This window comes from Bacidia gigantensis, assembly GCF_019456465.1.
Source record: "Bacidia gigantensis strain McMullin 20006 chromosome Unknown contig_125, whole genome shotgun sequence".
NCBI classification, from domain to species: Eukaryota; Fungi; Ascomycota; class Lecanoromycetes; order Lecanorales; family Ramalinaceae; genus Bacidia; species Bacidia gigantensis.
In genome coordinates this window covers 1333143-1353540 of record NW_025408591.1, presented here as the reverse complement: position 1 = coordinate 1353540, position 20398 = coordinate 1333143, and the positions used below count along the sequence as shown (strand labels likewise).

The 20398-nt window shown below is 49.5% G+C and overlaps 8 protein-coding genes across 8 annotated transcripts; 6 read left to right on the top strand and 2 right to left on the bottom strand.

Annotated features, from left to right (window-relative positions):
* Positions 1 to 106: 106 nt before the first annotated feature.
* KY384_001195 (uncharacterized protein) lies at positions 107 to 2749 on the bottom strand (the record flags this gene model as incomplete). The annotated part of the gene is made up of 1 exon (XM_044809727.1): positions 107 to 2749. The coding sequence occupies one exon, from the start codon at positions 2747 to 2749 to the stop codon at positions 107 to 109; it is 2643 nt and encodes an 880-aa protein (XP_044673634.1).
* A 679-nt stretch (positions 2750 to 3428) lies between these two features.
* Positions 3429 to 5438, top strand: KY384_001194 (uncharacterized protein; the record flags this gene model as incomplete). Its single annotated transcript, XM_044809726.1, has 2 exons — positions 3429 to 4217; positions 4668 to 5438. The coding sequence occupies 2 exons, from the start codon at positions 3429 to 3431 to the stop codon at positions 5436 to 5438; spliced, it is 1560 nt and encodes a 519-aa protein (XP_044673633.1).
* Positions 5439 to 6980: 1542 nt separating this feature from the next.
* KY384_001193 (uncharacterized protein) lies at positions 6981 to 8574 on the top strand (the record flags this gene model as incomplete). The annotated part of the gene is made up of 4 exons (XM_044809725.1): positions 6981 to 7367; positions 7415 to 7424; positions 7474 to 8198; positions 8260 to 8574. 4 exons carry the CDS (start codon positions 6981 to 6983, stop codon positions 8572 to 8574), a joined length of 1437 nt encoding a protein of 478 aa, XP_044673632.1.
* Positions 8575 to 9715: 1141 nt separating this feature from the next.
* KY384_001192 (uncharacterized protein) lies at positions 9716 to 10894 on the bottom strand (the record flags this gene model as incomplete). The annotated part of the gene is made up of 1 exon (XM_044809724.1): positions 9716 to 10894. The coding sequence occupies one exon, from the start codon at positions 10892 to 10894 to the stop codon at positions 9716 to 9718; it is 1179 nt and encodes a 392-aa protein (XP_044673631.1).
* A 1210-nt stretch (positions 10895 to 12104) lies between these two features.
* Positions 12105 to 13106, top strand: KY384_001191 (uncharacterized protein; the record flags this gene model as incomplete). The annotated part of the gene is made up of 1 exon (XM_044809723.1): positions 12105 to 13106. One exon carries the CDS (start codon positions 12105 to 12107, stop codon positions 13104 to 13106), a length of 1002 nt encoding a protein of 333 aa, XP_044673630.1.
* A 344-nt stretch (positions 13107 to 13450) lies between these two features.
* Positions 13451 to 14634, top strand: KY384_001190 (uncharacterized protein; the record flags this gene model as incomplete). Its single annotated transcript, XM_044809722.1, has 2 exons — positions 13451 to 13819; positions 13876 to 14634. The coding sequence occupies 2 exons, from the start codon at positions 13451 to 13453 to the stop codon at positions 14632 to 14634; spliced, it is 1128 nt and encodes a 375-aa protein (XP_044673629.1).
* Positions 14635 to 18016: 3382 nt separating this feature from the next.
* KY384_001189 (uncharacterized protein) lies at positions 18017 to 18409 on the top strand (the record flags this gene model as incomplete). Its single annotated transcript, XM_044809721.1, has 1 exon — positions 18017 to 18409. The coding sequence occupies one exon, from the start codon at positions 18017 to 18019 to the stop codon at positions 18407 to 18409; it is 393 nt and encodes a 130-aa protein (XP_044673628.1).
* Positions 18410 to 18654: 245 nt separating this feature from the next.
* Positions 18655 to 20135, top strand: KY384_001188 (uncharacterized protein; the record flags this gene model as incomplete). Its single annotated transcript, XM_044809720.1, has 2 exons — positions 18655 to 18923; positions 18977 to 20135. 2 exons carry the CDS (start codon positions 18655 to 18657, stop codon positions 20133 to 20135), a joined length of 1428 nt encoding a protein of 475 aa, XP_044673627.1.
* Positions 20136 to 20398: the final 263 nt, after the last annotated feature.

The window sequence follows — 20398 nt, the reverse complement described above, 5'->3', positions numbered from 1 at the left end:
CTGATATGCGAGCAAGTATTCGAACAGGCGAGCAAACTATCGAAGACACGCCACAAGCCACTCACTCTGGCAGCATAATAGCCAGCCCTCGCTGCGGATGCCTCTCCTAATCGATTTCCACCGTCAATGTGCCTTTGATTTCTTTCTTGTCGCCAGCGGCACGGAGTCTTTTGATCAAGTGCTTAGCACTCGAGAAGATAGGGTCCATGTGGTCCACAAGCTGCTGTCCCCCTTTGACGAGAATCTTGTTGAACAAAGGCTGAAATTCGCTAGTCCCAATTACTCCCAACAAAAGACCGTTCCACAAAATCAAAGCATCCTCAACAGTGATTCCTAGATCCTCATACATTGCCACAAATTCTTCTTGTAATCCGGTTATCTCTCTACGAATCGCCTGCCTCTCGCATCGCAAGCACCGATGTCTGCATTCTCGGGGTCTTCCAATCCCATTCTTTCGAATTTCGCCCCGGAGATTCTCTATCTTCTTTGTCCATTTTTCAATGGTCTTGGCCCATCGTCTGCCACGCTTCTTCTCCAAGTCGTCTAGCATTTCCTTGTTCACTTTATGAAAGGGAAATTTGTCGCAAAAAGCAAAGGCATCTTTGTGCGAAAGGCCGACATCGGCCCGATTTACGAGGAACTCGGCTCCCATCGTTGTGATCAGCTTGTGAATTGCGCTGTCGTCACATATGGGACAAGGGTGTGTACAAGCTTGCGGACTTTGAGGCTGCACTTGGTGCCTTCTCGTGGGTAGTGATCCACGTCCTTGGAAAGCTAAAAAATCCTCAGTATCGCCATTTAGGGAGCTCTGTTCGAGCGGCTCGCTCGGAAGGTTACTGTGAAAGCGAATTTGACTGCTCGATGGTGTTGTTTGTTCACGCCTCACTTGTGGTTCGATGGGTCCCTCATCTAGATCTTGACCTGGAAGAGACCAAGCAGGACTGCTCCTTAGTGACCTCGACTCTAGACTCGATTCATAGTCCTGATTAGAATCATCAGAGCTAATTGAGGGAGTTCTTGGTCCAATCGCCATACGTCGATTATATGCTGCTGCTTGTTCGCCCTCTATGGCGCCTGAAGATATATCGGGTTGGTTATCCTCCTCTTTCACTTCCTGTCTGACCGTGTGTCCGATGCAAGGGATTTCTTGCAGACTAGCACGTGGGTCTTCGTCGTCTTCTTCATCGAAGCTTTGAAGCTGTACACTGACGTTGTTCAATGTAGTCTCCGGCTCCTCTATCTTGGCTATCCTCTTGAGGCCTCCTCCTTCTGCAATCTGCCTTGTTCCGTCGCCGTCCTCGAGACGCTTTCTTTTCTTTCTGGCGTCGCTGCATTGATTTTGTGCAGCTGACGTTGGATCGTAAGGCGAAGCGAAGCGGACCCGTCGACACATGACTATCGAAAGATCTGGTGAAGGCGGAATGTTAGTCTCCACAAGTCTGGGCGATGCAGTCACTGCAGTCGACGCCATGGCCACTCGCGTAGCGGAAGTATTTACTGAAGATGGTCGACTATCTGAGCGAGAAGTTTCGCGTGAGATTGCAGGCGGTCTAGGTGATCCAGTGGACGTCACAGCTTGCTGCGGAACGGCGGGCTTGGGTCGCAATGGCCGTAGACCCTTCATTTTCCCACCAGCGAGAAGGAAAGGTTCACGTGAGATTTCCTCGATCTCTTTGGGTGGACTGTTTTCAAGTGTATCAGAGACAATACTTCTGGGGCTGCTAGCGATATCACGATGAGTATGACAGGGGATGAAAGAGAAGTGATTGCGGTCAGTCGACAATAGAGGATGATCAGAAGGAGAGTCGTGCAACCGAGAGCTTGATATCGAGGCTGGCTGATGTGGAACAGATGTCTGCTGTGGTGGTACAAGCGGGGGCGTAGATTGGAAGGCCAGTGGGATATATTTGCTTTGTCTCTTGGAAGTTGCTTTAAACGAAGCTTTCTCGCCCCTTGCTAACCAAGATGAACCTTGTGGAGATTTGTTCTGGCCCGGACTTCCTTCGGTTGACATTGATGAGTCTGCGAATGGCGGTGCGTGACGGGGAAAAGTGAAGTGCTCGGTCGTTGGTTTTGTCGACGCATCATTTGCCGGCTCTGTGAGACTATGATGGGCTTGTGAATTTTCAAGGGTTTGAGCTCTAGCCCTCTGCTGGTCTTTTCTGACCAGCTCGCAGGCTTCCTTGAAACACGTCTCAAATGAAGTCTCATGAGGCTGCGAATTTGACAGGGCTTCATCGACGGCCACCAACAAGGCATCATCGTGCTGCGCGGCGACATACAATTGTCGCAGCGCGAGAGTTATGGACAACATGCTTATTTCTGTGTCCCCCTTTTTGGCCAATGATCTAGACCGAGATTGTTTAATGCTTTGGGGTTGAGATAATCTAGAAGCAGGGAAAGCTTTGAATGTCTTACTCGCTATTGTCGTGCTTAGTTTTGGTCGTCCAAGTCTCTTTGGTTTTGATTGAATGGGGTTTGTATGCAGGCGCAAGCGGAGCATTGTCCTTGGTGGATCGACCCTCTCAGTCCCCTCCTCGTGCTTCAGTAAACACGATATTTCGTCTTCAATCTTGATCTGAGAGTCATACTTCACAGGTTTCCTACGAATCCTGGGTGGGTTGCGTCGTCCAACAGAAGGTGATCCTCCCTCTAATTTGATTTTGGCGTTGCGAAACGCCTTACGTCGTTGAGTCAAAACATCTTCCTCTCGCGGCTCGCGCGGAGGGAGTAGCTTGAATCGAGGCATTTGGAGGACAAAGTCTCACAATTATGACCATGGTGAAAGATTTCAAAATCGGCGGAGAAGGACGACATGAAGCGGGGAAGTGTGTTGAGTGTCATGACTTTGACCAGGGTCGCCATCACGAGGCGTTGACTGAATTTGGCAACTCCATCATTCACTATCACCCCCTGCGGAAACGCACCATAAGTTTCAAGACACCTCCCACAGACTGGTCTACTCGAATCGAAACAAGTCAGAGGTATAGTGAAGCTGTCGACTGCGATGAACAATGGCTGCCTATGGCCCAAGACTTGATGAAGGCGATGGGGCTGTGATTCATTCCCGGTCTTCTGATACTCCTAACCTTGTTTTCTCCGTATGCGTTGGGCCTTGCAGACTCTCCTGTACTGTCGCACAAGGATTATGAGGTCAATCGAGTGTATTCGAAGCGGTAAGGTGACGCGCTCGTGTCTTTATTTGTTCTCATTGGTCTATGTTTTTGCCGCGAACAATAAAGGCAATCAACACATTAAAAGAGATGGTCCTGTCCTCGACCCTTTTCACCGTCCTCCGCATCGCTATTTAACATCATTAGAGTGCAGAACAACGAGCGATTTTGTAAAAGATTCCGTTTTCGTTGTCCGAAAAGCCATCGAGAATAAGTCGGTCGCCACCATCTGAACTGCTACTGGCTATTGGTGTCATGGAGAACATCGGCCCAACCTTGATGTACGAACGGATTTTGAGCAATCTGAAAGGGTACAGGTCAGGACACCGCGAAGAGATACATCCAAATCCCCGCAGCACAAGGAACAAACATAAGGCGATCAAGTCTTGCATGAAGCAGTCACCACGAACAAAGCCGGAACAACCCAGAAGGAACTCATCCTATCATCCCACCGGCGCTCCAAGTTCAGAGAATGATTTCAAGATGCTCGCCGTCGATCGAGCCGACCCGCAGCAGACAAGAGAAGTAACAATGTCAGTCTTGTCAAAACAGACGATTTTCAACTCCAGGGACAACATGGGCATACCTACGGACTTCATAAAGAGGACGCAGAGCGAATTTCCCAAGCGCGGTTTCTTCGCAGTCAAAAAGAGTCATGTCGTTGTGAACGGCAGATATGCAAGGTCGAAGTGGAATAAGGAGCTCATTCGTCGGTGGCACGCGTACTATGAGGGCGACTTAGCTTCTTTCGAAAGATGTTTCAAAAGCCATCCGAAACGTGTCGGGTGCAAACAAGTCAAATTTAATATCCAAGAGGACCAGACAGACCCAATCAAAGATTCCAAGGCATGGCGTCTAGCTCAGTGGAAAGCTAAAACTGAAGAAAAGGAGCGAGCGAAAGCGGAGCATACTTTCGATCTCTGCGATGTCGACTTCGATTACAGCAAGGTAGCCGAATCCACCGCACTCAAGAAGCACCTCGCGTCGTGTCTGGACAAAGCATCCGACTCCTACACACCGAAAACGCTTGAGTCCGCGTCTGTTGTAAGTATGCCTCATCCCTAAAAGGTCTGAAGAGATACCGAGTGTTGGATATGCGGGGTTTCTGGACCTACGAAATTGAAAGCAAACGTACAAGCTACTGCCGAAATCTCCCAAAGAATGTCTATTAGGCAGCTGAAGACGGACCATTATCGTCAGGATTATAATTGTCAATGAACAAAGAGTCTGTAAAGTAGGTAATTTCATAGTTGAATGTTGAGTGTATTTATATTTGGCCCACAATTGAGCCAAGCTTAGGCATATCCTTGTTGTCTGGTGGATTTTCATACTCTCGTGCAATCGAGCCTTCTAATCTCTGACACGCTGGGAGAACAATGATTGGATCTGCGATTCCTCATCATCAGAAGATCATTCCCCATTCGAAACACAGATGGGCTATCAAATCCTAAAATACCTTTCGCGCGTGAAACATGACGAACTCTATATGCGCAGGTCCCCACCCCTTCTCTTGATGGGATTCCAGAACTACCGACATTCCCCTGCAACAATGAAGACGACGACTTTTGGAGTGCAGGCACGTCAAGAGCAAACACAACGATGCAATTTCCCAGCCACATATCCTCACCATGGCTCCTCCTCCTCCTCTTCTCCACCTGCATAGCCCAGACCCACGCAGCTCCCACCCCACCGCTCCTCATACCCCGCGGCTCCGACACAATAGACTCCTACTGCCACCCCTCCTCCAGCTCACCAAAATGGTACCCCGCCAACACCGCCCTCCTCAACAAAACCGACTGCCTCTCGGCCCTCCTCTCTTTCAAATCCCTCGAACCGGCCCAATACGGCTACCGCAACCTCGCCTTCTCCGACATCCACGTCCCCGGCGCCCCGGGCGAGAAACTTCCAAAACGCTACCCGGGCGCCTCCAACCAATGCGTCCTCTACATCTTCATGAGATCGAGGTATTTTGCGGAATGGGAAATACTGCATGCATTACCGCAGGGCTTAGAGCCGGTGGATGAGACGAGCTATAAGCAGTTGGTCCTGGAGGCGGATAATGTGTATTGGGATTGTGTGGTTGAGGGGGGTGGGGGCACGGTGGAACATGCGGGGCAGGAAGGGCTGGCGGGGTGGAAACCGGCGGGGAAGAAACATAGTATTGCGGTGGTGTTTTGGGGGGTTGGGTCGACGAGGGATGAATATGAGAAGTATGTGATGAAGGAGAGGTTGGTGTTGAGGCCGGCGCCGGGGAGTGTCGAATGAGAGGCTGTTGCAGTAAGTTGTAGTCAAACCGAAGGCATCCTTTGTCTTGTCAGTCTTTCTAGCCTCTTTTGCGGCTGTGTATGCCGTTTGGCTGTCTTGTCTTTATCTGTGAGACTATTTGACCAGTCAGCAGTGTGTTTGATGTTGTACAATCAAATGAAGTGGTATTGGTCAGACTTCATTGTTGATCACCTGCGGTTGTTGTTACGTTCATGTCGTACAGTCCATGCTAGTTTGCCAATATCATGATTGCTCTTCAACATGATATCTTCATTGAAAGCATCAGCTTCACGTCTAATTGACAGTCTGATAAGCAGATGTATAGCCTTTTCCGTCTAACATCAAGAAGTGCTTCTGACAGGTGAGCGTTTCATAGTTTTTGAAACTCTCAAGGTGCTAACGACTCACCTCAATCTAGGAAGCAGCGAACTCTGCTAGTACGAGAACACAAGGACATCGAGGATTTCCTAGATCGAGCGAGGACCAGAATTTACGGCTCCGAAAAGCTTCGAAAAGACGAAAGACAAATGAATTTAGGCAATGAGCATCCGTTCATATCAGCGAAGAAACTTGAGATGGTGATGGACTGTCCCGCGCACGCAGCTGCACTGCATAGTCATCCATGTATTTACAAGAGAATCGACCCTTCAGAGGGGCTCTTCGTGAATAAGAATGGAAAGGGACTGGCAAAGACGGCAGATGAGCCGGCCAATCACACTGACAACGAATCGATCGATTAGACTCTATGTCTTCGGAAGAGTAATCGTTGGACGTTGAATTTCGCGGTTCGATTTAAATTTACAAGCTCACGCATCGATGTGCAATTGTACCCAGATGTTGGAAAAGGGGGGTCTAAATAGGCGCAATAAAGTCGGTCAACGGAAGACATTCAGAGCTTTTCTAGATGATGCATAAAACTAAGCCTTTTCGAGGTAGTCTCCTTTAATTTCACTTCAGTGCTCAACCACGAGAACACACCTGATTGCCTTTTAATCTTGTAGCTATTTGTTCTTTATGAGAACGATAAGTCTTGTAAATTTCAACATATCAACTATAGGCCTCGTAGCTATAGACTGATTGTACTGCTTTTCACCGGAATAATCGGTTTTATGCATCATCTAGAAAAGCCCCAGAACGGGCGCGAAAATCCAGTCTGAGAGATACGCACTCGTGACAAAATATAGCTCTGCGCTACAGTCCTCATGACGCAAGTCGTCTTCGACCTTCAATGCACAGGCGTGACACCTCCACTTCATCATACCATAACAATCTCTACATCGAACCTCTTGCGCCCCATTAGTATAAGAAGGCACGTCTGAAGCGATGATCGGTGTGCATGTCGTCGCCGAGAACATGGCACTAAGAACGCCACCGTCTGGCCAAACCTATTTCGGTAACTCGGTGTGAGGTCGACGACGCTAGACAATCACACCGAGCTTTATTCATCTTGTCATTCAATCCCCATCATGCCCTGTTCTTCTTCTAAACTCTTGCTTGATTGTTTTCTTACAGAACCTTTTCTTTGAATGCAGACGTCAAAGTATGGACAACACGTTCTTCGAAGCTGATCAATTTGACCCATGCCCTTTTGATCTTGCTCAGTTTGACCCGTACTTATTTGACTCGATTCAATTTGACCCCAAAGACTTTGAAAATGTCACTTTTGACCTGGAAACATCGCTTGAAGGCCTATTTGAGCCCTCGGACGTGCAGAATGCTATTCACAATCAAGTGACTCAAGAGCCTGAGTCTACAGCTTCAACTTGGATACATCTTGATGTTGCACCTCCAATCAGCAACAGTGTACAATTAATTGCAGATTTTGGCCTACCTCAGGCAGCGACGCGGAAGCGCCAACGTGCTGTATTTGAAGGTGATACGAAGTCTAAGCGAAGGCGGAGAAGGTACAACGACGAACATCGCCAAAAGGTCAACCTTACTCGCGAGAGGGGCGCATGCTTCTTGTGCCGTGCTAGACGTGTGAGCGTAGGTCTAGGAACTAGGTTTTCCGAGAGACTATGCTGACAGACGGTAGTGCTCAGGAGACTTACCATGCCAATCGTGCTTCAAGTCAAAGGCTGCACGTCGATGGAAGGCACCTCTGTACAAGGGCATGGAATGCGTACCCTTTTCGTTCAAGGATGTCAACATCTATGCAAAAAGTTGGCCTACATGCTCTTCAAGGCAGACACACCACTGATACTGCCAGGTCTTGTCTCGAATCCAATGTTCGACCTCTTGTCTTCACAAGCCCGGCAACGTGCTCTTCCCCCTACCACAACTCAACACTTCACAGAAGACTCGATCGCATGGGATATAGATGTCTTTGTCTCGGGGCTTGGCGCTTGCTTCAGTCCAGATCACCCATTTTCGACACCCTTTTACTTATCCGCGCTAAAGGCAAACATTGGCTTTATTGAGATGACCAGAGACCTATTGGACCCCAAACTTTGTCAGCTTTTTCAGCAATTCATGCTGGCTTCCTCCTTGGTGTACAGCATTGGCCCACAAATGACTCCATCTTCCATGTGGATGAGCTACCGCCAGGCCGAAAATGTTGCTCCTGGTTCTACTTTGATGGGCCAGAGTTTTCGCGATCTAGGTGTTTGCATAGGCAGGGATCTACTGCAGGAGCTTGACAAGACTCTTCGCTCAGACCAGCGGGCTACTTATACACAACAGAAGCTCAAGGCTTTATTTCTTGTCCTGTTAGGCACAGTATTAGCAATTGAGGATATGTCGGCAGACTACTTGGCAGAAGTGAGTAAGCCCAAAACATTTGTACTCAGAGTCACTAACACGATACCAACCACGATCACAGTGTAATCTTATCCTTGTCGACACTCAAGAAATGACCACCACGAAGGCTGATTTGCTTCGCATACTCTACCATCATCTATATCTTGTCGGTCACCGGGCAGGACTCGTCCCTAAAATCACATTTGGAGACTTAAGAAACAGAGTCGCAATCCTTCAGGATGGATTCCTGAAGGCGCTCAAATGGACCGCGGTCTCGGAATTTGTAGAAGGGCAGAATTACTCCACCCCTTTCTCGATAGCATCTGGAAGTGGCCAGATATTCGATTGCGAGTACAGTTGGCGCATCACTGGTAGGAACCCCACCGGATCTGCATGAGCCACTTCTCCCACCCCAGTGCTCGAATCAATGGTATGGCTGCAGTGGCTAAGCGCTATTTCTAGGCATCAACGTGAGCTCTTCGGCCGACTCCGCACTAAACACTTCCTCTACGTCTACATATATCACCACTACACTGCACGAAGGAAGTGTGCCCACGAATGGCCTACGAGGCCCGCTTGACGTCAAAGTACCACCGACCTTGAAAATTATAGAAAGTGTACCTTCATTGGATCACGACCATACACCCACAAGGCAGGCTTGGCGATATCTGTGGAAGCAGGTTCCTGTGGTGGCTTCATTTGATAAGAACTATTGAGCCAGCTATCCAGATTTCTCATTGATCTCAACAGAGATGGGATATCATGGATGAAAGGCAACTCGTCCAGGTTTCTCACTGATCTCAGCAAAGATGAGGTACCTTGCATTGAAAGCAACAAGCTTAGCCAAACGAAGTCTGACACCGCAGAAAAGAGTGACAATTTATGCTCGTTTCGATATCAGAGACGGCAGAAGAGTACAAAGACGAAACATGATGGGTGAAACGCTGAAACGAATTTCCTTCGTAACGGTCGGTAGGGAACACTCATTTGGTATCATCTTATGTGGCAGCACTAATTGACAGATCGAACCAACTCGATCTCGTCCTTCACTTTCAAGTATTTTGTTGTCCTTACAACAAATTAGGTCTGGAAAGTTGTTCTCTATCATTCTTCCACACCTCGACGGCATACCACTGTTTCAACCACCAAGAGCCCGGCAGCTTCAACCGAAGCCATGAAGTAACCAGAACCGTCGTCTGTTCTGCCAGCTCGATGCTTCAAACCACGTTATGGTCGCATTTGACGCCACTCTAGTATCAATCCTCATGTTGATTAATATGAGCCGACCATTTCACTCGTTCTCGTCCCCTTCGTCGCGCCTCCTTTCATTCGGCGCAGGTGCATCTTACTCGTCATATCACAATATCTGGGCTTGTTGTGTTTTTGCTAATCCCAACTACTGTGGCGGGATAGCTCAGCAGTGGTACCGAGCTTCAAGAGTGGCTGTTTTGCAACGTCAACCCGCACCAACACCTCATCAAGACACTCAGGCACACACGATCCAGCGGTTCCCAAAATTTCTTTGCGCTAATAACCCGTCATGAATTATGACCCTTCCCCTTCTTCCCCTGCTCCTTCTTCTTCTTCTTCCTCTCTGCTTCTTTTTCTGCCTTCTCCTTCACCTCTTCCGCCCGTCCCCTCAACAACGCCAAATAATCCACCCCCTCCACCTTCCCGCCCTTAAACCCCCCTTCCCCAAACATAGCGCTCACCCACAGGAACTCCTCATCGGCTTTCATCCGATGCACAGCCACACTCCTCTCCGTCACCCCATTAAACTGTCCCTCCGCCTCAATGACATCGCAGCTCTCCTCGAAATCCAGGCCCAGGTAGCCGAACTCCTCGTTTGCTTCCACCAAGAAGTGGCCGACGAGGAAATCTTCGCCCGCGCGACGGCGGTAGCCTGTTTGTCCCTTTTTGGTCGTGGGCTCGGTGCCGGTGAATTCGAAACGTTCGGTTTCGGTCGTGGCTTCGTACTGGTCGGCGAGGATTTCGACCAGGTCCCATGTGAGCGTGTACATAGGGCCGGAGGGGTATTCGTGCGGGCGATCGAAGCAGATGGGACGGCTGATGATCGTCCTCTCCGCCTCCGCGTTCGGGAGGATGTAGCTGTCCCACAGCCGGGCTACATTCAGGTATGTGTCATCGTCTGTTTTCGTCACGAATGTGTAGTTCGTTCCTCCTTCGCGGGCCTGGTCGCGCAGGTGTAAAAGGACTTCGAATGGTTTGATCGTGTTTGCGAATTCGGCGCCGTCGCCGTGCCCGCCTATCATTATCAGGTCGCCGTATGTGGCGTTTTCTTGCGCCAATAGGGGAAGCCATTCCGCGGTGGGTTCGCCGATTACGAAGAGCGGCGTGAAGGGGATGGAGGCGAAGGTGCGTTGCCAGGTTGAGCGGATGATTTCGCGGCGTTGGCGGAGGGGCGCGGCGGAGTTGGTCCAGATTAGCCAGGTGGGGAGGTCGTTGGAGCCGATTGGGGGTTGGGAGTTCGAGATGGTAGGGTTGCGGTTAGGGTTAGTGAAGATAGGGGTGGTGGTGAGAGGGTTTAGAGCGGTTTCTGATTCGGGGGAGGTGGTGAGGGGGGCGGTGAGGGAGGCGGAGAAGGGCGAGTCGTGCAGAGGCGTTGGAACGAAGGTGAGGATGAGAACTGTGAGCCCGAAGGCGGCGAGGAGGTAGTGGAGAATTCGGGCATTGGTGTAGGGGGTGGTGGTGGTCATGGTGTCGAGAGCTTGGGGTCCAGAAGTGAGGGTTTTGGAGGTTGAAGGGCTATGCATCGTTTGCCTGACTGGCTTGCTTGACGGCTTGGGCAATCATTCGAATGGAAAAGAAGGCAGAAAGTGTGGATGAGGAAGGAAGCAAGAGGAGCAGTTTGGGACAGGAGAGAAGAGAGAAAAAAGGAAAAGTGCCTGTGCAGAAGCTTGTGAAGATTAGGTTTGTGGGTTCCTAGATCGTCCATAGATCTTGGCCCCAATGGGGATATTAGAGCATGATGACTGCATGCCAAGTTCCCAATTCGGATTTTTGGTGATGGGCCATGACGGCCTGGACCTGGCATTTTTTGCAGACTTGCAATTTGGTGGCGTTGTTTTTCCTCACTACAGGCATATTGGTACTTCATCTGCTGGCTTAGGGAATGGCCAAGAGCAGGCAAGAATGACGCACGCATTCGAGATAACTTATAAGCTCTTGCAACATTATTATTCCAAGTGAAAGAAAAGCACTGTGTTGCTTGTTGAAAGCTTCCATGGATGCGCAGATCAACGGGCGGCCCCTTCTTTGAACATGGATTTGACTTCCCTCGGGCCCGCGCGTGAGTTCTGTCAGGGGCAGCATCCCTGTTCGGCTCGCCTAAGGAGATTGCTGGCAACCCGACCGTGATAAGGATAATAGAGTTGAGCAATCCACTGATGCTGATGAAAGTTGATTGATGCAGGCTTTTATAAAGCAGCAGTCCGCTCAGGAGGTGCTGCTGTTGGCAAAATGATGTGTATCATCTCATAAGTACTTACACAGACGTTATTGGAGGCTACCATATGCAATTGAACGATGGTTGTCATGACACGCCAATGCAGGCACCACTTGGCGTCTTTGGTGCCTTAAATAGCGTGTTGTACGATGCGCCTTTTGTATCGAGGCCAAAGTCAAGTGAACGAAATCTGCCCATGATCTGAGGTTGAAGAGAGAGGAAGTCGTTAGGGAGCTTATGCCTAGAGCGTTGCCCGAAACTTTGGGTCTAATAAACTTAGGCCCAGGGTTCGCTAGGCTTCCCTTGAATCTGGGATTGTCAACGACGATGGAACGACGAACCCTTCCCTTCTTTCTTGCCTACTTCTTGGCGGCACTTTCGTCAGGAAAAGAATTTCTTGATGGGGATAGAGCCGTCACTTCGTGATCAGTAGGTCGTCAAAGCCTCTTCGCTTCTTTGAAATGAGCGAAAGTAGCTTAGAAGCTGCACATATTCTCCTCTTCCTTGACTTCGACAATACGCTTACTACTGCATCCACACTCGAGTACATAGCTTCTATTGCGACCACTGCTAAATTAATTGGTGATAAGCAGCCTGCTCTTCATCCGAAATTGACTCGGATATCGCAGTGTTACAAGAGTGATCTTGCGAGGCATAATGAAGCCTACAATTTCAAAAAAGAACAACGACGAACACTTGCTCATGAGGCTGCGTATCTGGATTCGTTAAAGCATGTAGAAGCCGCAAGTCTCGACCGTGTCGTGGGTCAAGGTCTATTTAAGGGTGTAACGCCCCAAATGGTCGAAGAAGTCGCTCAAGCAAGCCTGCGTCAGAAGCACGTGAGCTTGAGAAAAGGCTGGCAATCACTCATTGGTGCTGCACAAGCGACCGGTGTGGCATACGTCATCTCTGTTGCGTGGTCCAAGAGATTTATTGAGCACATACTTCGAGCCTCTGACCCAGACATGCAAGTAAGCCGCAATGCCGCGACTTTCGATGCTGAGAGGATTGCAGTCAATGCAAATGACATTGCTGAGGACGGTAGTGGCCTGATCATAGGCTCCAAGATTCTGACGGGAAGGCGAATACTTACCTCCACCGACAAGTTGGAAGTTATGAGGAAGTTGGCTGGTGATTTTACGGAGAACAGTCTGTCGGCGGCAAAGTTTCAGCGTATCAAGACCATTTACGTGGGTGATTCCATGACAGATTTAGAATGCCTGATGGAAGCAGATCTGAGCATTTGCATTCAAGACGAGCCTCCGACGAGAGACCAAGAACAGCTAGCGCAAACGTTGCATAGGCTTGGTGTAGCTTTACGCCCAATCAGCCAGCGAAGGATGGCGACCAAAGACAGAAAGGTTGACAGATCAGCTGATTGGGCTGAAGAACGGTTGACCAAGACTGTGTGGATTGCAAAAGACTTCGAAGAGATTTCACAGTATGGTCTCTATGGTCTTTGAAAGATACTCTGACTGCTACAATTTGATTAGATCCCATTCCCAATACCCAGCTTTCGATGCTCTCTGTTGTATCTAGCAGGGGCTGATGTGACTGTGTATGAAGCGTATGTGAGTGGCGCAAAAGTGACTACCAAATGACGCCGCAGCCGAGTGCGCAATCAGTGCATGAATTGCAGGATTTCAAAAAAAATAAATGATTAGGGTTCATTGCCCTTTGTATCCCATACGGTGTTGTAACACTTCATTCACTCACGCTAGCGCTACGTCGAATCTTGTTGTCCCCCGCCTTCGTTTCCCTCTTGGCGAACTTCTATACATCTATTTTGTCAATATCCGCACGCGAAATGTCTCTTGACAGACTCCGGTCATTTCACGCCGAGCTGGCGGAGGCCAAGAGCGTGCTGAGTCTTGTCAAGTCGAAAAGTCAGAAATGTGGACCTTTGAAGCCACCCACTTCGCTAGGCTCAAAGCAAAACATGGAAGATAAATCGTGCCGAAGCTCTCTGGACGTAGAATGCGGGTCTACCATCTCCGACACTGAGATCGGACAGCCTATGTCTTCAGATTCCACTGCCAGCATGCCATCCATCAACAAGCTGAACAGAGCGGCAGTATTCGCGGAATATGCAAATCTTTGTGCTACACGACGTGATCCAGCCACACGAGGATTAGTAACGGATCGTGAGCTCGAAGAAGCACTCGAGGCTTGCAAGGTACTCCTTCAACCGTCTCTCCCCTATTCCTGTTAGGTAGCTCACACCACATGCAGCGCATCGACACCAGAGACGAACAGACGAGAGCTTTGGCCAAATTCTCCTCTGCCATACAGAGTGCGTCGAAGGAACATGTTGTACACCCTAAACCTAATCTAGAGCACGTCGAGCAAATGCCAATGCCCAACTTTACTCGTTACCGCGCCGAGAACTCTGGCATTTGCCCTCCTGCAGCGTCGCCCGCTGCACAACCCTCTCCAATAGCTAGCCTGCAGCCTAAAGCATCTTCGAACCAGAGCGTCGACAACCAGAGCCGTCGCAGTTACCTCGCGCATTACCCTCCCCCCACATCAGGTCCTAAGACCCGAAACGACATCTTCAACGCTCAGCCCACACCACAGATCCTTCCCCAGACCACTGCTGTCCATTCCGCGACTCCAAAGTCGGAAACCTATCCTCGCGACTTTGTGAATGATGCAATGAAAGCCTTGAGCACGGATGCAAAGCCCCTCGAGACTTTAAGGAAGAAATACAGCGAAGAGACGATGAAAAGGATGGGGTTCTCGGAAGAGGCGAAAAGCAATTCAGAGCAAGCTTCCTGCCGCACTTCACCCACCCAACTTTTCCAGGACGTGACAGAGCAAAGGAAAAATGGGGATTGGCGTGCTGACATCGATACACAAAAAGGACTCGATAATGAAGACTGGGACGTCATTCATTCCGGAAACCCAGGAGGGAATGAAGTAGATGTGAAAAAGGAGGATGCGGTGGATGACGAGTGGGAAGTGGTCAATAAAGATGATAAGATGGACTAAAAGTATAGGAAGCCTGAATCCGAGAGGTAGCGGAGCCGAGCGGGGGACATCGGGAGGGCACACGATAACGCAGAGAACTTGGCTGCCATGTATGCTTGCTCAGATGAGAATCATGTACTAAGATGATGGAAATGCACCGTGATATCGAGGGGCTCCTGCATTCACTTGCCGATCTCGAAGCAGCCATAAAGAATAGGAAGACTAATATCTCAGCCTTCCCTGCCCCCTCGCCCTTTCCAACACACCACAAGTCCCCTCCCCAACCATGCCCTGACCTCCCCCTCTCCTTCCCTATCTGCGTCCGCCCCTCTGCGTCTAACACCTACCCCGTCTTAACCCTCGCCCTGCCTTTCCATCCCCTCGTCCTACCTCCTACATCTCCACTCCTCCCCACTCCTCCCTCCCTACTTTTCCACCGTCCTTGAACACTTCCCATTCCCCTTCCTGTCCGTGAATCCGAGAAACGGATACGCCTATTACAAATTTCGCCCACTAAATCTGCTGCAATTTATGGATAAAAATTGTACTTGAGGGGGCGGTAGCGGGTTATATGACCTTGGAGGATAGGTAGGGATGGGTATGGATGACAGAGAGACGGGATTATGCTGTGGAGGAGGGGGGGGGTGCAAGGCGGGTGTAGTGGTGCAATAGTGTGGGGGGTGGGGAGAGGTAGGGGGAGGCTGGGAGGGGATGCTGTGAGTTTTCTCAGGGAAGAAGAGCGGGAAGGGGAAGGGGGTTGTACGGGGAATTGTAAGGGAATTGCTGGCTAGAGCGGAGGTTGGGGGTTTTAGTTATAGGCGTTGGGAGATATGGGGTCGGAGGTTGCAGGCTTTCTATGAGGCAGCGAGAGGGGGTGAAGGGGGTGAAGGGTCGTGCTAAGGCGCATGAAGGGGATAAGTGACTGCGGTAGCGGATTAGGCTGCTCGTTGTAGACATCTAGAGAAGGTAGGAGCGAAGCGTGGGGCATGGTTAGTATGTAGCATATGGGCTTTGTGGTTGGGTTGGAAAGCAAATGTAGATTCTGCGAAAAGGGCATCTCCAGCGTTGTCAGAAATGATTCAATGACAATAGACTAGTGTATACCTGGCTATATGGGCTGATATCAATCTATACCCCGCCATTATAGACTATTCTATCCGGCATTTCCGATGCAAATGCCTTCTCATCCTGGAATACCCGCCAAGACGTCCTCTCCAACCAAGACCACTTGAGATGCACAGATCGTGTTCTGTCGTCGACGAGACTTGATTGAGTCGTGAGCTGTCTTTGTAAGCGCAGGCGCATCACACCCCCTACTCCCATCTACATCTCGAAGAATCAAATACGAGTCCCAGAGCTCTTGAGCTTGATGCTAAATGCGTCCTGCAATATTTCCTGGCGCATTACGTATCTGTCCAGATAAGATCTTGTGATGATGTTGCGGGGCGCGTGGAGGACGTGGAGGGTGTCTTTCAGACAGATGAAGATGGATCGCCTGAAGAATGCGCTGAGATATAGTATGGTGGTCAGCTTGACGTCGCCAATACCGAGGACTTAAAGGGGACCGTGGGTAAAATCTGCTTCGATATATGTATCGAACGGAGTGCGTATGTGGTGAGATTGGTGGACCAGTCCCAGGCGGTTGCGACGTGGGCGTTGGCGGTGTTGTAGAGAGGGGTTAGCTTGAAGGCAGTCGTGCAATTCGTTGCTAGAGAGGAGCATGGAAGTAGAGCAGACGTTTCAATCTCCAGACCCGGTTTGATATTGCCGCTTCTTGAATAAATAAGAGAGCTTTCGGCGGGATAGGGGTTAAAAAACGTGGAATATTAACAATGTTTGAATCATGGTCACGAAGAAATGCTCATAAGAACAGAGAGGTAGTCATGGAAGGTGCGACTATCTCATATTGAAACTTGGGCCAAGCAACCTGACTTTCCAGCGTCATTTATGCTCGAGGGCAAGATCATTTGAAGCCTCTCATTTCCACGATCTGATGTGACAACGTTTCCGTTCGGCTTCATCGTATTCACAAGGGATACTGGGATAAGAACACTCGGAGCGGGGTTAACCTCGAATCCAGCTCCTCCACATCCTACTATTACATTTCTGTTAAGAGATAGCTCATTGAGACTCAGGAAGCGTTTTCCTACGGCATTTGGCTTGTCAGAGAAAGTCCACCGAGCCTTTAAGCGCCGCGAATCCACCTTTAATAGCCAAAGAAGTCGGCTGGCCAGGCGATGTCGCCACAGACCTAATAATTGCCCGCTCATGTTCTCAGTAGCGAGTTGCCGATATGGTATACCTTTCAATTATTGACGTCTGTGTTGTACGAGCCCAAATCCAAATGGTGTGAAGCTGAAGTTCTTCCAAGCAGATCTTCGCCCCAGGCGAGATGGGTTTGTTCCGCTAAGAGAGCCCCTGCATATTATGGCTTGGGCCAGCTCGTCACATATTCTGCTATTGGCTATATTAGGCAGGTGTCTTATCACCGGCCCTCGAAAGGCTGGCGAATGGGATTGCTCAGCGCCCATGTCAATCTGCGCAATGACAGGAGAGCTGAAATTGGTAGTGAGCGACTCTGTTCTAGACTTTTCAGCCGTGAAAGCGGGGGAATGATCACTTCGTCAGGCTGTTATGTCCTTGAGCTTTCGCATTCCCGTTCAATCTTTCCCTCTCAATCTGCACGTGCGGTTGATAGCTGCGAATGCTGTAGTCTGGTGTGGTGTCTGATTCTTCAAGCTCCGAACCAACAGCCCGAAAATCCCCCCAAAGACACCCAATAAAGGCTCCTGGCAAATGAAATTGAGTCTCGAAGGGCGCTGCAAGCCTTCTAAAGAAAAGTGACACCACCTTCGCCAGACTGTGGAATACTGCGTAGGCAGATTTGGATAAGCAGATTGTTAGAAACTGGTGCTATTGAGAAGAGACCATGGTAAAAGCTGCCCCCTCCCTCCGTCACTAATTTGCTAGAAAACCTCATCCCGCTGATAGACGTCGTGTGGTAGACAACTGCGCTGTTGGAAGTTCTTAATCCTGGCGCGGAGAATGCCCAGGTTGAGTAAGTTGCTGCTCTCTAGTCCAGGCACATCTGGTGTTTCAGGGCGCTATGATCATATCAGCCGGTTCTGACTGCCCCAGTATCGTGTTCGTTCATGGATTGAACCCTCTGGGCTCCCCTGTGGCGGAACATGCTAGGCAAACCTGGACTCATGAAGTGTTTTTTTGGCCCGAGAGCGTTGTTTCGAATGAGGAAAGGGTCATGATCTTTGGTTGGGATTCGGCAGTCTTGGGTGATTCCTCTAACGCGAGTTTGAACGAGCATGCCAATGATCTTCTTGATGAATTGCATCGCTGCCGCGGAAATGAGACGCGGCATAGACCATTGATATTCGTTTCACATTCGATGGGTGGTCTCCTCGTTAAGCAAGCTCTTATCACATCCAAATTGAACCCAAGACACGAATGTATACGTCGGTCTACGTATGGTCTGATGTTTTTCGCGACTCCTCATCGAGGTGGCAATTGGGCCGGCTTAGCTGACTTTGCCGCAAACATCTGTGGCAGTGTCAGTGGAAGTCCAAAGAACTCCCTTCTCCAGCAGCTCAAGGGCAAGTCACTGCTCAATGAGATTGCGTTGGACCAATTCAGCCACCAGACAAGCGACTATGAGATCATCAGCTATTATGAGACAAAGATGACAAAAGTGAAGATCAAAGGAAGAAGAGTGATGCCCAAAGCCGTCAGCATGGTAATTTTCCCGAAGGTTACTTTCAAAGATAATGCTGAGATCATGTAGTATATCGTTGACAAGGACTCCGCCAAGATGTCTATCGCCAGAGAAACGGCCTTGAATCTTGATCGCAATCACTCCGAAATATGTAAATTTTCTGGGCTGGAGGACCGTGCCTTTCAGAGAGTGGGCCCAAAACTAAAGTCGTTGGCAGTCGAAGCTCGCGAGTACCCCGTTGATTGCCCCCACGGCGCAAATGGACTTTGTAAGTCTCATAAACTTCAGGGCTCCATCGGTCTGGTCAAACAGATATGGACAATCAGGCGTACGGAACTAATGGCCATGTCTCAGCAGAGGTCGAAGTGCCACAGCGAGTGTCGTATGCCAACAATTATGGGGGCGCAATACCTACAAATGTAGTCTTGCGACGTCGAAACCCAAATGTCAACGTGCCTTTGCCAGGCTGCCACAACTTCATCGGTAGAGCCACAATGATTGAAACGATCGAGCGCCAGTTAGTACGCGATGATCAAGACGACATATCGCGAAATGTTGCGCTCTCAGGAGTTGGTGGAGTAGGGTGAGAGCGATCCCTAGACATATTTCGGTCTTTTCACTGACGCTGGCGGGCAGCAAAACCGAGCTCATTGTACAATTCTGCCGAAAAGTGTCTTCTTACAAGCACATATTGTGGCTCTCAGCGACTGATGAAGCTGCATTTCAAAGAGATCTTTTGCACTGTGCTTTCAGTCTCAAAGGTGAAATTCAGCGCTCCGTCGATGACATTGCGGACCCGCAACGAACGCGCCTGTATTTCCCCGAGCTGCACTCAATTCCTCTCGATATAGCTCTTACAGGCTGGATTAAGTCGCAGCACGATCCTTCATCTAGAGTGCTTGTGGTTCTGGACGATTTAGATGGAATAGACGCCGCCGGTCGGCAGAAGGTCCATCGAGAATTATCTTCCGACACGGTTGATCTAATTTATACAACAAGGAATCCGATGTTTGCGCGCAGAGCCAACTTTTGGCCAGCAAACCACATCAAAGTATCTCCACTGGAGCCGCTTCAAGCAATTCAATTATTGCATAGTCTAAATGTTGAAGAAGTAGACGAGGTTCAAACGCGGATTCCCGATACGGAAGGCGCTGTTTCACAGATCGTTCGGCGACTTGACTGTGTCCCCGCTGCGATCATCGTTGCATCTCAATATGCGACGCATCAATATGGCTCACGAAGTGTGAATGCAAATAATCAACTCCTCAATAGGTGGCCTGAAAAACGTATCATGACATTCGTCCGAGAGACGCCTCAATATCCCTTCTCGGTATATGGCTCCCTTGAAGTATCTCGCGCCCGTCTACAGCGCATCTCAGAAAGAGACGAAATCTCACGTAATACTTACAAACTTTCTTTGTTCCTTCTATGGATGCTGAGTCGATTGAAATGGTCATCGTTTCACCGAGAAGATGTGGAAGGCTTGTGTCGAACTTTATGGAATCATTGCCTAACCAATATGACTCACGATTTCGAGATTGACATCCAAATCTTGGGAGACGACTTAGAACAAGCCGCAGATTGCATTGCACAGCTGATCCAAGTGTCTTTACTGACGGAGGATTCCGGAGACTCCATTTTGCTCAATGATATCACAATGTCTTGGTCTGTGAACTATTCCCTAATGGTCAAACTTGCGCAGGATAACGAGACAGCTCTCGAGGGGCTCCTAGAGGCCCTAAGCACGGTCAGCAGGCGTCAAATACATGAGGTGGCCCAAGAGTTGCCGGAATAGTGACCTCACTGGTCATTGAAAGTGGCATCCGAGGTCTCCCGATAGCCTTGAGGGGTCCTCCAGTGCCAGAAGGCGGACTACAAGGAGTGATGTTAGCAGCCAATAATCTTTAAGCCAGTTCAATACTAGTCAAGGCTTGTTGAGCGGCGAATAGGATATAACGCATTTCCTGAAATGACATTTTCGATTTCAAGATGAGTGGAGGCTCCCATCACGCTGAGGAATATGACAGACGTACATGTCAAAACTTAAGAGGATCGAAT